Below are 18,226 nucleotides of genomic sequence, written 5' to 3'. Positions count from 1 at the left end.
CTTGTACCCCTAGGACCAACTGAGAGAGAAAGAAAAAGTGAAAGCGAATGATACGATATTTTGTCGGTTAAGTACTCCACTGTTCGTGTTTGCTTACTTAAAATAATGAGTCTAATTATCAATCGTGTTCAATTATTACTTTAATCGCGGTTAATCACTCGATTTTTACTAACTGATCTTCCCGCGCAAACTTGTCACAGAACCGTATGAGACCCGTCACGTGGAGACGATAACTAGGAAAAATCCCAAAAGTTTCATTTCTGCGATTCGAAGTAGAGACAAATCCCACGAAAACGTCCCGTGGAGACAATAAGGCCTTACAGGGGTACAAGGGCTGTGTACTTGGTACTGGGAAAAATATTGATTAACTCAATATGTTTCCCGACTCCGTAAGTGGGATTTTTCCCTGGGATAAATCCCATGAAACGACTCGTGGCGACAAGGCCTAACGAATATCGGACAGGGAAATGCCGTGGTCGGATACCGGAACTTAGTCCAATAGATTACGCGATCGGACACCGGAAACCGGATATCGTCCGGATAAGTGCCGTAGTAGCAATGGCTCTTTCAAAAAATTCTACGAAAAGTTGTCAAAAAAATGTGAAAAACTTGTAAATTTTAAGTAAAAAAACTCCTAAAATACTCTTTTTAGGAAACCCTTTTGGGGAATTCTTTTAAATAAAAAAAATAGTGTTAATTCAATTAAAAGAGAACGTAAAATGTACGTAAAAATCAACAAGCTATATCCTCAATTTTTATGGGCTGCAACCTTTCCTTTTATACTTTTCTGTTCACCACTTTTTTCCTCGTTTTTGCCCGTAGGAAGTTCATAAAAAAATACGTAAATTATACTAAAAAATTTTCTTCAATTTTATGCAAAAAAACCTCAAAAAGGGTTTCCTGATACGAATATTTCAAGAGTTTTTTACGTAATGGTTTTAAAGTAAATTTTAAGTTCTCTTAAAATTTACGAGCTTTTTACAACTCTTCTCAACAGCCACTGCTACTAGGTAAAATGAGGACATACCTGAGGACAGTGTTGGGAAAAAATTATTTTAAAATTATTCGTCCAAAAACGAATAATTTGTTCAATCGTGAATGCCGATTGACAAATAATTCGTCTCCTGATTATTCGGTGAAATAATCGAGACCAAATAAATTGTTTAGTTGTGCGCGCCGATTGAAAAATAATTTGTCTACTAATTATTTGGTAAACTAATCGGGACCGAATAATTCGTTAGTTCTCAACTGACAACTGACCAAATTATTCGTGAGTCGTCAATCCGACAACTAATAGGGGCCGAATAATTCGTCAATCGTTCGGAAACAACTAACGATTGATTCGTGGTTGTCAAATCTACAATTAATCGGGGACGAATAATCCGTCAATTCGACAACTAATTGGAACCGAATAATTCGTTCGTTGTCAGCAGTGAGCCGTCAGTTTAAAAAAATAATCGGGACCAAATAATTCGTTAGTTTTAGCGAACAATTAATGCACTTTTTTTTTTTTTTTTTTTTTTTTTTCCTTTCTTTCCTGGAAAAAAATTTACAGTTGAAATAATATCCACTCTCAAGTGCATTCCGATTACTGGCGATTGATCCACTCTCGCAGTGATTAGATTACTTGCTTACAGAGGGGGACGTTCCCGAAATATTTTCTCGGGAATTCCCGGCACCTAAATTTTCTGGGGACCTTGGTGAATTCAGAGTCTGGTGATAATAAAATAGATGAATTTAAATTTCCTCGGCTATCGAACCCTCACTGCCAAGCATCTGCTCGGCGCGGCGGCGCCATCAGCCGCCGACCGCGTCTCTTATCTCCCTTTAGCTTCCATGTTTCCCTCCACGGAGTCCGCCAGACGTTCAGTCGTACGCCCGTTTTTAGACCTTTTTGACCGTTTGCATTGAACTGGTTGTGTTTTAAGTGACAGTGGCCTCCTCCTGTCAACCACGACCACATTGGCATCCCTGCGCCTCAATCGCGTCAGGTCTTATCTTTTCGGGCACGGTATTCACTATGCGCTACGACCCGCTCGGCCGGCGCTCGCCTGTACCCGGCCGGCCCGGCCGGTCCCGCTTGCCGGATCCCGGTCTCTCCATATTCACCTTGTTTTCCTCATCGTTGCTTTGCCTTCGATCATTACGCACGATACACGGTTGCCTTTTCCTTTTGTCCGAGTGTGGAGTCTTTTCACCGTCACCTTAGCCCGTCGCATCATGATTCCAGTTCACTTTTCGGTGATCTAATATCATTACGGCTTCCCATTTAGATATTAAATACACTCAAAACTATCAGCCCGTGCGATTTTGATGCGCTGAATCCGAATTTGACATCAGATTTTCTCTAAAAATCATATGTAAAAGTTGTCACCGTGTTTTCACAAAAATTACAAACTCTCATTCTCATGCAAGTAGGCCTGTCCCCGAAACGATCGATCGATTTTTTCAACCATCGTTCAAAGACCTGTTTCGCTTTGAAACATCGTTTCGATCGAAATAAAAGCACCGGCATTAAGTATCGTAGTGTAGCAGCTCTGTCTTACCATGTGTTTTTTTTTACTTAGAATTACCGAAAATCATTCCATGTACTCGCCCCCCCCCCCCTCCCACAACAAAAAAATAATTTAACCATGCAAACCATGAAAAGACCATGTCTCGATTCTCGTCTATTTATTTCAGTTACTTTATCAGGGCGATCGATCAATTTTGATTCAACATCCGGCTATCGCATTCACTCCATTATTTAGTAACTAATTTTTTGTGACGTATCAGATGTCCACTGCTCTACCTCCCAATCTCAATACGGAGTAGGTATGGATTCGATCGACATGAATAGATCAAAAATTAAAAACGTGAATCGATCGACGTGAATCTATCTACATCGATTCGATCGACAAATTATTAAAAAACTAGTGTCGATTCGATCGACAAATTATTAAAAAACCAGTGTCGATTCGATCAACATAAATTGATCGAAAAATAAAAACGTGAACCGGTCGACAAACCCGTGAATCGATCGCATTTTGTCGATTAATCACGTCGATCGGTTCACGTTTTTATTTTTCTATCGATTCATGTCGATCAAATCCAAACTCTATGGTCGGCCCCCGTATTGCATGCATTCACGCATACCCTCGCACGTCGAGCCGTCCTTATCTCGCCCCCGTTCAGTTCTCCTCATATGTATCACAAAATGTAGAGTTTTCTTCAGTCCGGTATTTGATTTGACCCCTGCCGTGTTCCAGTGCTCCTTGCCTCGCTATTGTTTCATGAGCCTTTTATCTCAGTGACGGTACTGCTACTGCCGACTACATCTAGTCCCTTCCTCATCCTTGCTGCCTCCCCATCCCCTTCCTCATTCGAAATCTTCATCCACTCCACCGCACCGTTCGACCAAAGCTCTTCTCGGACTCTCGGTGACGGTGCTGCCGACTATCTTTAGTTCTTTCACTATTGCCGTCCACGTCTCCTTCCTCATTCAAGATCCCACGCCACTGTTCAACTGAAGCTCACTATCAAATTTTCTTTGTAAAAACGAATGGTCTCGGCTGTTGCCGCGCACCGTCCTAGCGCCTCATGAGTTGTGACCATCCCGATCTTTGCAATCTATTACTGCCCCCGTTCCCACATCCCGTGTTTCATAAAAAATAAAAAAAACTGACTGATGCTTCCAATGTATTACTGCCTACTGCCTACACAAGAAGTGGGGGGGGGGGTGTCTCTCTAAAAATTATAAGATATATCTGTGACTGCGAAACTGCGCAGTTTGACAATTTCTATCCTGTTTTAAACGCAGAAACATGGTTTTTCAGCAAACTTATACGATTCAAAAAATTCTCAGCGACAGAAATGGGACACTGTCCCATTAAAAAATCTGGCGCTGAAATTCTTTGACATTTCCTTGAATTTTTACAGAAGAAAAAGGAAAAGGTTACTTTAAAAATAATGATGAGAACTTTGAAGCACTGCAAATGTATGCTTGGGGTTGATACTTGCAAATAACCCAAACAGGAAAATTGTCATGCCTAGAAATATTGTAAATGATTCTATGCCTGAATAAGAAAAATTAGAAGAGAGGGTGGATAACAATAATCAAGATCAGACCATAGCAGATCCAGAGTTATTCGGAAGGGGGGATAATTTGCTAATGTCGAGTGGAGGAGGGGGGGGGGGGGGGTCCGAGAGGCCTCCCCTGAAAATTCTATCAAAATAGACTCTGCCAGAGTGAATTTCAAGCAGTTTTAACATGTATACTTGGTGCATTGTTTGAAAGTTGAAGATTTACGAATAATACCTCTTTTAGCATAATTTTATTGTACCATATTGCTTATTGTGGGGCTTGGACGACAGGGCGTATCAGTGTAGTTTTTACTATCTCGGTAAACGTGTTTGAAATGTCAAAACATTATAGATCCTTATGGCGGAAAGAAAGTTTAAATAGACTTTTTGATGCATAAAAATTTGAATTTGGTAAGGAATTTTTCACAAAATATGCATGAAAACTAGTTTTACTTGACATCATTAACGTCTTACATTTTTCAAAAATTGCTCTTATTTGCCTTGTCTTCCAAGCCCCTCATTTCTTTGGTGTCCAGTATTAATAAAAAATGGACAAAAATGCATAGGATCATTAAAGTAAACAATGTTTCTTGGAAACAAACCGTTTCAGTAAATTCCTTGGGGCAATTTTTCTTCCCCTACCTCCCAAGCAATTTTACCTTTACCAAGCAAATTTTCCTCCTTTTTTTACCTTTTTCGACCAAGGGGGGGGGGGGGTGGCCATTGTCCCCCCCCCTCCCTGAATCCGCCACTAAGAGCAGATAAGGTGTTAATATTTAGATCCCCTCATGTTGAACTAGCGCACAAATCTCGTATTCAGAACCCTAGACACTCGCTTTACGGGAAAAAATTCTGGAAAACTCGGCAAGGCTGACGTGCGGTACCGGCGTGCAACGGAGGTTTCAGCTGCTAAGCCGCAGCCTTGAGAATTTCCCTGACTCTCCAAATTGTTTTCCAATTCCTTGACTTTTATAGGTGATTCAAGTTTTCCCTGATCTTCACGAGTACTCCCTCTTATAAATATGCATATTTTGGATTCTAAATTTATCTCCAAAGATCATTTTCCTTCATCATTGGAAAGAGCAGAGCTGCGAGTATTCAAAAACTCTTTAATGAATTTGGGACACTCCTGCTCTGACTAGTAAAAATTCGTTTTTCTGAACTTGGAGGAAAATTTTTTTTCGAGTGAAAATTGATAATGTATAGATCATAAATTACACCTAGTATAATTGAAAAAAAAATCAAGACACTTTGACAGCGTCGTAAACTGTGTAAGTATTCTAATAGGTATTTTCTGACCTATAAAATGCTGATTTCTATAGCGTTTTGATCCTCTCCTGTATCATAAAATTGGCACTCAGAGTTCTTGCCTGTGCCACTTTTTAGAAAACTCCATGAGCACTGTAGCCCTCAAATTAGAATTTTTTTCCGAGCCATCCTGATTCATTCTACTCGAGGTAGCAGCTGGATACCTATTTTTCATAAAAATATATCGGTTTCTCCTACAAACCTTCATTTTAAAAAAATCGCACCAGTTAGCACAAGTGGAGACAACTTTAGGTTACCCCTCTACATATTCTAGGGAAGTTACTTAAATATTCCGTGCTTTGGTTCGCGCTTTTCTTCAAGAATTAAAACTAATAAAGTCCTAGTAGTTGTTTAAAATGACGGTATTTGACAATTCTAGCTATTCATCAGGCTGCAGTCGTCTCAAAATTTTTTGAGGCACCACTGAAAACCTGCTCAAGGAGTTTCTATGGATCTTTAAGAAGGCAACAATAGCAACATGTTTGGTTCTTCCTGCCTTTTAGAATCTTTTTCGTTTGTGCGTGTTTTCTTTAAGAATACTATATGTATTTTAGCCGTGGAAAGTCCCTCAAGATGCAGCCAAAAATGTTCTGAGGCATTTGGCACCTCTAGAGACCCTTTCAATTGGCGTGCGGTAGGTTTAGAGATAGGACAAGCGGTAGCGTTTGTAATCGAGAAGGGCAGTAGCTATTACGCAATTATCCTCCCCTACTCAAGGAGGCTCCTCGGAGAACAGTTAAGATTTCGATCTCATACAACCCTTTTTTTACAATATTTTACGGATGAAATCTGGCGAATGACCTATAAATTGACGTATTTGGGGTCCGACCTCCCCCCCCCCCTTAAAATTAGTTCGAAGTGATCTCTGTGATTTTTTCTTAAAAGCGAACACAATTTGGAAAATTTTCCCGTTTTATTTTTTTCTTTACGATATTTTGAGCCGGAGTTATGATTTTTTGAAAATAGGTCAAATTTGACCATTGACCTATCACAGCTCGGATAGAAATCAAGATATTGATCTGCGGTTTGCGCCAAAATTCTTAATTTTTAATGCGCTTTTTAATGATGTATCACAAGATAGGGATTACTTACTTACTTACTAATGGCGCTACAGCCCGGGGTGGGCTTTGGCCTCCAAGGCGACGCGTCTCCATCCTATTCTGTCCATGACAAGATAGGGGTTACCATTTGAAAAAAAAGTTGGGGCCCCCCGCCGTTCCTGAGGGAGGGGCAAAAATGTTAGCTCCCATCCTAAAATATCACCCTCTTGGAGATAGAGACATTCCCAAAGTTTCGTTTTTCTATCTGTGACCGTTCAAAAGTTAGAGTGGGGGGGGGGGGGGGGGGAGCGGGACTTGTGGAACACCATGTTCCTTAAAAAGTTGGGGGCACGTCTGCTTTAATTATCAGAGTCCTTTCTACAAAAAGATTTATCCAAAGACACCGTAAAATGGGGAGGGGGGGTTCGCGGAGCCGAAGATGCCGCGCAAGAAACGGTTACCTCTCCTGTTTTAGAGAAAACATTTTTTAAAACTGAAGCGGTCGAAAATATTGTAAGGCAAAATCCGGCATTATCAGACAAGATTCTAAAAGTGAGGGTGGCAATCAAGAATGCAAAACTCATGCGTGAGAAGTAACTGCGGCGAGTTCATTAGTATGAGGATGAGGGAGTCAGAGAGAAACGGAATGGGCAGGGAGCGAACGGAAATCTGAGGGGCGCGAGCGATGCGATCGATGGACGAAGGTACGAAGGTGACAGAGTTGACACTTGACACTCGATCGAAAAGGTATCCGTGATCGAGGGAAAACAAAATCAATATAAGGAAAACAAAGTGAATGAGGATAAGAGAAGCCGGCAAGCGTGGACCAGGAGGGGGGACCGGGTGTGAGTGAGCCGACTTGCCCGGAACTCCGGATAATAAGGTGCCGTTTCACCTAGGTTTCGGTTCACGCGACGGCACTGTTACTCTTCTCACAACAAAACCAGTCCAACGCAATCAGTCAAAAAGGTGTAAAATGTACGCCCGACTGAAAGAGAATGTGAGACAGATTTCAGGAAGGGAAGCTATGAAGGGAGATAACAGACGCGGCAAGGAAGGCCGGCCGGCGCGGGCGGGCGGCGGCGCGAAGCAGGTACGCAAGTACGCAACGCAGTATGGCCGATGGCGGTATTGATGTCCGAATCATCTAGCTGACATCCATCGATATTATTTTCACCCGAAGCGGGATCAATGATTCCTGGATGAGGTTGATAAGCTACGTAATGGAAACGAGGGTTCCCGGGAAAATTTTTCGGGAGTCTCTCATCCCGTCCCCGCCGTCGTCCGCCTCTTTGGTTTCGTTCCACGCGAGGAGGCACTGTAACTCTTCTCACAACAAAACGATTCCAAACGGTCAAAAATGTATAAAATGATCCCACGATTGAAGGCTGAATGAGAATGTGAGGCGGACTCCAGGAAAGGACGCTTTGAGGGGAGATAAGAAACGCGGTCGGTCGGTGGCCGGCCGGCGTGCCATGGTGCCCATGGCGCAAGCATGCCATGGAGTATGGCGGTATTGAAATCAGAATCATCTCACATCCATCGATATTATTCTCATGCATCCGATACGAGACGGGATCGAAGATTCCCGAGTAAGTTACGTAACGGGAACGACGGTTCCCGAGAAAATTTTCCGTTCCCGAAAAATTCCCGAAAACTCCCACGGGAATCCTCATAAGGTTGCTTCAATCGTAGGAGACGATTGACAATTATTTGAATTCGAATTATTCGTCAATTGTCATGGCACGATTGACCGATTAATTTGCTGCTAGGTTAGTTGTCGGTTTAAAAACCCCGATTTATTCGTCAATCGTCATGCGGCGATTGATCAACTTATTTCCTATCACATTAGTTGCCAAATTTAAGAATTCGAATTATTCGTCAATTGTCTTGAGACAATTGACGATTTATTTTTTTCGAATTAGTTGCCGATTTTCTCACTCGATTTATTCGTCAATTGCCGGGGGGCGATTGATTAAATTATTTGTCTCCGGATTAGTTGCCAACTTTAATACCCAAATTATTCGGTCAATCGAAATGTTAGTCGATTTAATTGCGTCAATTTTTCGCCCAACTCTGCCTGAGGAAAGTTAAAAACAGCGCTAAGGAATGCGGTAGGTTTTCACATCAGTATTTTTGAAATGCGAAAAAAAAATCTTCATCAAGATGTGCTATTACCGAAATGATTACGTCAGCCGGTGGCAGCAAGCTAGTAATGAGTGTAATAATTCCGCTCGTGGTATGAGCACCGCAGGAAAGGTTACCTATAAGTTTGGCAACGCTAATTAATTTATTTTGAGACAAGTCAAAACATCGAATGTTGAGTAATCTATGCCTGTGTCCCCTTGAAGTCCCTGCTCATTGAACTGGGACCTAGTTGCTAATTTTTCGTCTGTTCTCAGTACAACTCGGGGTTGCTTCCGTTCTACCGTGGATGTTCCCTACTTCTTACGCTGGACCCGCAATTGTTTCGTTTCTTATCTCGCTCCGCATCCTTTGTCCTGCGCACTATGATCCACAAATCCCGCCTCCCACGGGTGATAGGAGCTTTTTGAACGTTTTGACCGTGAACGAGTAAAATATCTAAATCAAGTGCATGCGGTCGCAGTCTACGGATTCCGCAGAAAAAACCTCGTGTTCGAAAACGGTGTCGTGGAAGTCAAGATCAAATGCACCAGACGACAAGGCCATTCATCCTTTAGAAATGTAAGCTTGCTTCCCGATTTCTTCTCAATCGACTCACGGTTGTCATGTACTTGAATGCTGACACCCCCCCCCCCCCGCAACCACTGCAATCGAGCAGTTTTCATTTGTGTCCTCAGTATAGGTAATTACAGTAGGGTCCCGATTATCCGCGCTCATCCAAGAGTAGACAATTATTTTCTTCTGTTGAATGTGGAAATATAATGAGCGGAAAATGTTTTTGACAGAGCGTTCGAAGCATGAATTTGCATTGATGAGAAAAACAAACTAAAGAAAAGCTGCCCAACTTGACCGCGGATAAAACGAATCGTGGATAACCGCGGCGCGAATAATGGATACTCTACCGTACCGATCATTACGCTGCCTTGAGGTCCAGCTGGAGGCTCCAGAAGATGGACTCCGATCTCTCGCTACGCGAGTGTCAGTTGGTTCACTTTCCAGGGCAAATCTGTGGCATTTAGCTTGTTTCCGATTAAATTAACCGCTCTGACCTGCTAAACTACGTCGATGAGTGAAACATGGTATCAACGTGGTGCAAGTGAGTCAATTAATTGCTCTGTTCATTTGAAATATTCTTGTGCGGCCTCCGTGTCGGATTTATTTCGGGACCAGCAACCAACACGGTACCAACTTGGTCAAAGTAACCAATATGGTTCCAACATAGGATAGTGTTGAGACCCAGTTAATATCATGATGGCGTCATCAGGGTACCATGTTTCACTCACCAACGTGGCACCTACCACCATGGCACCATTGCACCAACATGATCGTTCTTAGCAGGGGAGAGAATGGGAATGTTCCTGTTGATCGAACAAAACAGTTTTTCAGATATTTTAATCCAGGAGTAAGTCCTTTTAACCCCTCCCTTCTGTACAATGCACAAGAGTCTTCGCTCTTGATCTTCTTCCTTGCGGGCGATTGAAAGTGGACCTCCCGTCCGAATTTACGAGCCAAACTCCCTGCTTAACGCTCTTTGTTATAGGAACCATGGTATTCAAAGATTCGGGGCAAATAACAGTCAAACATGGGTAGATCGAGGACCTTTTCATGGGGGGCCAGAAGGGCACCTTATCAAGGGGGATGTGGGGGTACACGAATACACGCCTTTAAGGAAGATTTGCTGCGAGACCCCTTCAGCTTCAAAGGAAGGTTTGGGGGATTTCCCTAGCATCCGAGAGGCCCTAGGGGCCTCTCCTAGAAAATTTTGATAAATTGAGACTTCTCAGCAGCGACTTTTAGCTGATCTCGCCGAAAAGTTGATCCAATCACGATTTCAAAGATGAAAGAATGGCACACACTTACCCAGTAAAGCACCTCACATCCCTTTGGTGAGGCTGAGTAGATTTCTTGGGAGGGAGGCAAACCCTCTTCCTGGCCCCCTCTTTCCGCCCATGCCGTCAAAGGTCTCAACCAATTGGACGTATCTCTGTTAAGAGGAACTAAGCGCCAAATTGAGTTCCTTTTGAGGATTTTAGAATCCCGGATAGCGCGTTCTGTCAAACGGAAGAACTAAGCGCCATGGAAAAGCATTACGAGTATAGGACGGAACGAGCATCGCGTTCCTCAACACCCGCCAATCCAAGCTCCCCTCTCCCTTCCTTCCCCTATGGCGCTTAGTTCCGTTTGATAGAAATACGTCCAATTGAGACCGGAAATTATAATGGCGCGAAGCTTTTGGGGGAAAAGTCCATCCGTACATGTGTGTTTAACGCACACCCACACAAACGCACACCCACACAAACGCACCCCGCTCTACAACCTAAACACTTGAGTGACTTGTTAAAATTCCATGAAACATTTTCTGCAATGGTGAAAAATATCAAGTAATTTATCCAAAGGAGAGAGTTGTTTTTTGTTGTCGTTTCCGAGGAGCAATAGTATGACCAACCATTGGCAGGCTGTTTCAACTTGCTAGTGGCACGCAAGTGCGCCCCCACCGCCATCCAATTCTATGCCCCCCCCCCCCCCCCCACTTTCCCACTGTGGGCCACCCCCTGCACTCCTAGTCTCTCATTTTGCGAGCATTGGCATCTTAGTGATGTGAGGAAGGTTACGTCAGTGCACTATCTCTCGTCGCATTTCCCCATGTAGAGCTCGAGAAGCACCTAAAAGAAGAGCAAGAAATGCAAAAATTATAGATACCGTGGAAGAACTGTGCCTCACAGTGTTCAAATAAAGGCTTATGCCCCATGGAGGTGTGCGTTTTGCGTGCGCATCATGTAGACGTATTTCTGCCAAACGGAACTATGTGCATTATGACGTGAGCCTTGTTATGCATATATTCTTATGGGTCTTAGGGCTCATGTCCTAATGCACATAGTTCCGTTTGGCAGAAATATGTCCATGTGTCAATGGCTGTGGAGGTCAAATTGTGTTACACGTTGTTGGGATACCTTAATCTTAATACTCACCGCACTTTTCACGCAATTTAGCATAAAACGATGTGCATGCAGCATCTTTGGCATCTTTGTTCCCATTTCGTTTAATGCAAAAACTTTATCCAGCCAAAAAAAAAGGGTTTGTTTCGCATGCCTTTTTTTCATTTAAGCACATTTAAGTATGAGTTCTTGATATTGAGTAGTACTCAGGAGTACTACTATTATGCAACCCCGCGGCCTTTAGTCCAGTCAAATTAGCTCTAAAAGAGAGCAATCTGGGAAAATAAATATACGCATAGAAGGTTTCTTTGCGAAAACATGTTGCATTAGGCCACCATAACAACTTGGCTAAAGTTTACCGGAATCGGCTGTCCGCTTTAAGGCCACCAGCTCGAAAAAAGCCGGCTTTGGGGCCAAAATACACTACCGGCGACCGGGTTTTCGCTTATATCTTAAAACAATCCCACGGAAAAATGCCATTGGACCTTTCATAAAGAGCACAAAATTTCTTGTGAGAAACACTATACATGTATTAATTTTAGACTTCCAGTTTATGAGATATCGCAGTAGTTCTTCGCTGCAGAGAAAGTCGAATTTTGCTTGAAATCGCGCTTTTCCCGGCCGGAGCTTTTGCCAAAAGCTTTGGGCCGGTCGGAAATGGTGTGGACCGCGGTAGGTCCGGCACCCACGATATATATTACGAATTTTCAATAATTGAAGCGCACACTGTAGTGAATGCGCAATGCGTGAAGTATTCATACAGTCTTGTAGGCGCTAATGTGCTTCCCGCGCCGACCGTCGCGGTGACCGCACTGTCAGAACTGTAAGAAGCATATTAGCGCCTACAAGACTGTTAGAATACTTCACGCATTGCGCATTCACTACAGTGCGCGCTTTAATTGTTAAAAATTCGTAATATATATCTTGGGAGCCGGACCTACCGCGGTTCACACCATTTCCGACCGGCCCAAAGCTTTTGGCCAAAGCTCCGACCGGGAAAAGCGCGATCTCAAGCAAAATTCGACTTTCTCAGCAGTAGAGAACTACTGCGATACCTCATAAACTGGAAGTCGCAAATTAATACATGTATAGTGTTTCCCACAAGAAATTTTGTGCTCTTTATAAAAAAGTCAATGACATTTTTCCGTAGGATTGATTGTTTTGAGATACAAGCGAAAACCCGGTTGCCGGCAGTGTATTTTGGCCCCTACGACGGCTTTTTTTCGAGGTGGTGACCTTAGCAGACAGCTGATTCCGGTAAACTTTTGCCACGTTGTTCTAGTGGCCAGTTGCATAACTCGTTTCCGCCAAAAAACCCTCTACATATTGATATTCCCAGAAAAAAACTAGATTGACCGGACTACTCGTTGATTCTGGTCTTTTAAGGTCACGCTTATCGTAACTGCATTGGCACTAGGTGAAGGCGCATGTTGACCCTCATATTTTCAGCTTCAATGTGGTTTATTGGATTGGAATTTTAATGAACTGTAGTTTTTCATCAACTGCGAGAAAATTATTAGTCCAGGAGGTCGCCTTCGTTTTGGTATCCCGCTTCAAAGTGGAGTTTTTGAAAATCGATAGAATTCCTCTCTGTGATCTCAAAACCTGTTGTCGGCCTAACCGGAGTTGAGGCACTACGAGTATACCGCAGTATAGTTCGGAAGGTGGCGTGGTGATAATGCTGATAAATATTTCAAAATGACGTCGACAAAGTTTTTCTAATACAAACAATACCTCTGGATCCCAAAAAACGTTTTTCTTAAAAGAGGAGTCTCAAGGAAATATCTACCGGAAGCACTGAACATTTCCAGTTGCATCAGCTGATCGCCCGAAACACTCTAATCGCGTGCGATAATATTCACCGGAAATATCAAGCATTTCCAGTCACATCAGCTGATCGCCGGAAACACTCCCTGCGCGAAAATCAGATGCTTGTGTCACATGATGAAATCGAGTCATCAATTTGTCGAGGTCAGAAACTTTTTCTTCAAATACCAGCGGCCCGCAGGTCGCATGTATTTGATGGAATGATTATAAGCTAAATTGACCAATCAGAGCTCGAGAGCTCATCCATGTCCATCCCATCAAATACCTACGGGCCACTAGTTTGAAGATAAATTTTATGACCTTGACTAATCGATGACTCGATTTGACCGTGTGACACAAGCTTCTGATTGCGCGCGAAAGTATCTTGCGCAGGAAGGGGCGGGAAGGGATGAGATGGGCATGCGTGAGCTCTGATTAGCAAATGTAGCTGATTATCATTCCATCAAATACCTGCAGGCTGCTATGGTATTTGAAGAAAAATTGTCTGACCTCGACCACCTTGATCGGAGCCATCAGACTAGATTTGATCGTGTGACACAAAGTCGAGAATGTTTCTGGCGATCAGCTGATGCAACCGGAAATGTTGAGTATTTCCGGTAGATATTCTCAGACGCTATTTTTTGAGACAGCGTTTCTTGGTACTCATAAGAACTTCGCCTGCCTGCATTATTCTGAGATAAGACTAATTTTTTTTTCTTTCCTTTTTTCATTTTTTTTTTTTTTTTTTTTTTTTTTTTTTTTTTTTTTTTTTTTTTGCATTTTTGCCATCTTTAGAGCTTTACTGCAGTAGAACGCCCTAGCTCCGGTTCGACTGACAACCCCTGGTAAAAATTGGCAGTAAAATCTGTGTTCCAAAATACCATAGACCTACAGTCGGCTGTTAGATTTTCAATAGCTTCTATAGCCGGCTGCACAATTTCTTATAGCCTTTTATAGCCGATGGCGACTAAGCAACAGCCAGGCGATAAAGTGTATGCTAGATGTTACTAATTACGGATGCTAGGACTTAGTGAGTTTTTGGACTGCCGCTCTATTTTTGGGCCGTAGTATCTTGATTTATTTTGCGCGGAAAGTTCCGTACTTTTGAAGGATGCCTGCCATTCCTAATAATATGATGAAGCGCCTTCAATTTCGTATGATACTGTGCAATACCTCTGGTGTGAAATAGTTGCTTCAAGCGCCGTGGCACGCTGCGGCGCGGCGGGCGGGCAGCCAGCGCGAAAAGCGCATTAGCGCCTACAAACCTAACAGGGATACTTCACGCATTGCGCAATGCGTGACGTATCCCTGTTAGGTTTGTAGGCGCTAATGCGCGCTTATCGCTGGCAGCACGCCGCGCCGCTCCGCTCTGTGTTAGGCTCCAATATATAATCTCGCGGAGTCAGCGTTTTTCAATTCATGATTTTTAAGTGTTTGCACATCCTGTAATGATTATTCTCATTTTAATGGATGAAAAGAATATGTATTAAAGGAAAATATAATGTGTGTTTTGTAAATATTATGGTGGTTCCGTATCAAACTTAATGATTTCCAAAGCACACGAATTTCTACACAATTTCTTATAGCCTTTTATAGCCGATGGCGATAAAGTGTAAAGCCCGGCGATAGGAACTATAGCCCGGCTGTATATTTTTTTATCACTTCGTATAGCCCGGCCGTATGATTTGCTCCGCTTTCTACAGCCAGCTGTATGATTTTCTATTGCCTTCTTTAGCCGGCTATAAGAATTCCTATGGTATTTTGAAACGCAGCTCCTATCGCCAATTTTTACCAGGGACGGGTTTTGAGATCAGGGAGAAAAGTTCTGTCGATTTCCAAAAATTTGTCCATTATGAATATGGACACCGAAATGACAGCGATCTTCCAGACTACAAAGGCAAGCACCATTTACTTAAAGTGTAGCCATTGCGCAATTTCCGAAGGGTGGCCTGATCTTCATTGCACAGGAGGATTTCTGAGGCAATCAGTGCAAGGGAGGGTCAATTTAAACGGTCCCTCAGACCCAATTTTTAGGTCACTGCAGTGCAGGCACTGCATCTTACGCACATAATTATTCAATAATCTTATTAGAGGACTGGGCGATGGATTATTATTCACACTTGTGCTTTTATTAACAATATTCTTGCCATTCCTGTAAAAAAAAAGAAAGAAAAAACTTGTGCATTAGTTTTCAAGCTTTCTTATTAATCGCACTAACAAGTTTTTTACCTATTTGATTTCTCTTAGATAAAAATCCGGAACCAACTGCTATTTATCACAGCATATTGAACATCAGCATTTTGCTTCATGAAACTGCAAGAACTGAATGCCAGAGGTCAAGTAAGAGTTTTTCTTTCCTCGCACATGTGCATGCATTCAGGATATACGTAGTGGGATAAAGCAGCGGTGGGTAACCATAATCCCTACTTGTTGCTTGTAAAGGCGCACTCACACGACCTGTCAAGCCGTTTGACGAGCTTTATAAGAACAGTGCAAGCAGCGCCAGCCGGGTACGGCGATTTGGCGGGACAATTACATACTTGCAATGGGGCTTGTCAAACGGCTCGGCGAACCGTCTGGACGAGCGCGCGCCTTCTGAAGAGTTTACCGTCACAGATTCTCTCTCAGCAAACCCTCGTCCTCTCAATCCGAGTTTAGGGGGTCTGCTTGGAATTTGCAATGCAACGAAAACTTGCAGCTTGCTTCAATTTCATCATTATGAATTTTAATAACAAGAGCTGAGTGCCTTCAATTGTTGGGGAGGTAACATACACAACACTGATGCGGCAGCCGTAATTTTACTGTGTAATCGCAATTTATTGCGACCTTTGCCACTGTACTGCTTAAATAGTACCCTTGAGAAATTTTTCTTTTTGCTTTAAAGACTACTCTCTCTCTCTGAAACTTTTAAGGTAAAAAAAGGAACAAGATTTAGTTATTTTCAAACGCTCTGGTATTTTATGAAGCTATTAGAAAAGGGAATTTTCTTTACTGTGTTTCTGAACTTTAAAAACTGAACTTCTTAAACTAAACTTTTAAAACTGGTGTAATTGTTAATTTGTTTTCTGATTCAGTCTTCTGTATCTACTGTGTCATCTACTCGTCTGATCAGAGCTCGCTCCAAGTCAATCAACTTCGTATCAACCAAATATGAGGTGGGCCTCCTACCTACTGCTTTCATTCATTTTTCCTGACCCATGAGTTTTCTTTTCACTAATTACCACTCTAATTTTAATCAAAGTATTTTTCTAATGTAAATTTGCTATTATACCTTGAATTAATAAGAATTGAACGATAGAATTGTAGAATAAGTAGATAATGAACAGAATTTATTGGCCTCTCTGAAGAGTGTAACTTGTTCACAGGAAAACTAATTTTTGCAGTTTTCAGTTGCCTCGGCAGAATAGTGTAGGTACTTAATGTAGATATTGTCTAGAAAGCTGAAAATACTGCCTTTTTTTGGCATGATTGAATTTTATTATAGTAACTTGCACTTATAATGAAAAGTTGGTGATTTTACCAACGTTTAAATTCAGTTTTAAACTGTAGAATTTTGTAGTTACTTGCCTCTTCTAGGAATTTAGTTTTATCTCCAAAAAAATAAAAATCTCCTGCTGAATATCTGCAGTAGTAGCAATAGCTGCTTTGACAATATAGGATTTGAACAACTAGTTGATTGAGTAAGAAACACCACCTTATTTCAGGAAACTAAAAGTATATTATTTTCAACGACCAGATTAGAATGTCTTTAACTGTATTTTAATTTACTAAGAAAGAAAACATGAAACATTGTGTCACCATTATCTTATTTTTAAGGGTTAAGTGTCAATGGTAAATGGTCTATGAGGAAACGTTCTCATGCAATAGAGAATTATTTTCTACTCGCCTCATACAACTGGATGAGAGCATTAACTTAAAGATGCCACGATTTTAATATTGTATTTGATGTTATTGTAGAGTCTTGACTATGACATTTGCGAAAATATGCTGGTGGTGGATGAAGAACGCTCAAAAGGCTACAATTACATCATGCAGATCAATATCATCCGATATATACTGTTTCTGGTCATCGGACTGTTAGTGGGTCTCATCACCCTTTTCATAGACTTTTCAATTCAATTCCTCACCCAACCAAAATATCGTATCCTTCGTGTCTGTAAGTGATCTTTTCTCTCTTAAACTTATATGAAGATATAACTGCTGCATTCAAGATTTTATAACATATTTTTCATCTCATAATAAATAAGTGCAAGCATTAACATTTTGATCTGATTTATATTCAGTGATAATTTAAACATGATATGTTCCTTCATTGAAAAAGATATTTGATCGGATTTGCAAAAAAGGACTGGATTTCTGAATGTAAGTCGCACATACCACTGTACGAAAGGTGTATAAACAAACATTTTAAACCAAACAGGATCCCAAAAACGAACTGAGGTATGAAGTTCTGAAGTGTGCTTGTCAGGAAATTTAAAGAAAATCTTTAAATGTTATTGCCAGAAGGTTTTACAGGTATCAAGAAGTTTAAGATTATGACATAAAGTGCTGAAAGGTTATTTTAATGAAATTTTCTGTGTAAAGCTTCATGCTTATTTCACCTGTTACTTCAGTTTTCAAATAAAATAAATTTCCTCTACAAAAGATTTAAAACGATAGTTTGTACATTAGAATCCCAGAAAATAGATGAGACTCAATCTAAGAGCCTCTCTCCTCTGATGGTTTCCCTTCTGTTCTGAGAACAGTGTCCTTTATACGAGGGTCATCCAAAAAGTAAGGTTCCCTACCTTGTATCTTCCGAACGAAAAGTGATAAATCAAATCGGTAAAAAGGTACATATTAGGCATACTCTAAGCTTTAAAACAAGCTCAAGTTTTTGAAAATCGGTCGAGGACTTCGCGAGAAAACTCAATTTTACTGAGACGACCT

At 41.6% G+C, this 18,226-nt stretch overlaps 1 protein-coding gene across 6 annotated transcripts in view; it reads left to right on the top strand.

Annotated features, from left to right (window-relative positions):
- LOC109035900 (H(+)/Cl(-) exchange transporter 7) overlaps positions 1-18,226 on the top strand; it is a 46,933-nt gene that overhangs the window by 4,598 nt on the left and 24,109 nt on the right. For 3 of the 6 annotated variants that reach the window (XM_019049727.2, XM_072295835.1, XM_072295838.1), the window contains exons 3-5: positions 15,545-15,637; positions 16,372-16,452; positions 17,255-17,453. In XM_019049727.2, coding sequence (XP_018905272.2) covers positions 15,605-15,637; positions 16,372-16,452; positions 17,255-17,453 — 313 coding nt within the window. In that variant the 5' untranslated portion in view covers positions 15,545-15,604. Of the gene's footprint in view, positions 1-8,812; positions 9,117-15,544; positions 15,704-16,371; positions 16,453-17,254; positions 17,454-18,226 lie in introns of those variants that run through there. The other 3 variants (XM_072295836.1, XM_019049728.2, XM_072295837.1) reach the window with 3 other exon arrangements.

Source organism: Bemisia tabaci, chromosome 2, assembly GCF_918797505.1.
Source record: "Bemisia tabaci chromosome 2, PGI_BMITA_v3".
In the NCBI taxonomy this organism is placed as follows: Eukaryota; Metazoa; Arthropoda; class Insecta; order Hemiptera; family Aleyrodidae; genus Bemisia; species Bemisia tabaci.
This window is presented reverse-complemented; position numbering and strand designations above follow the sequence as displayed.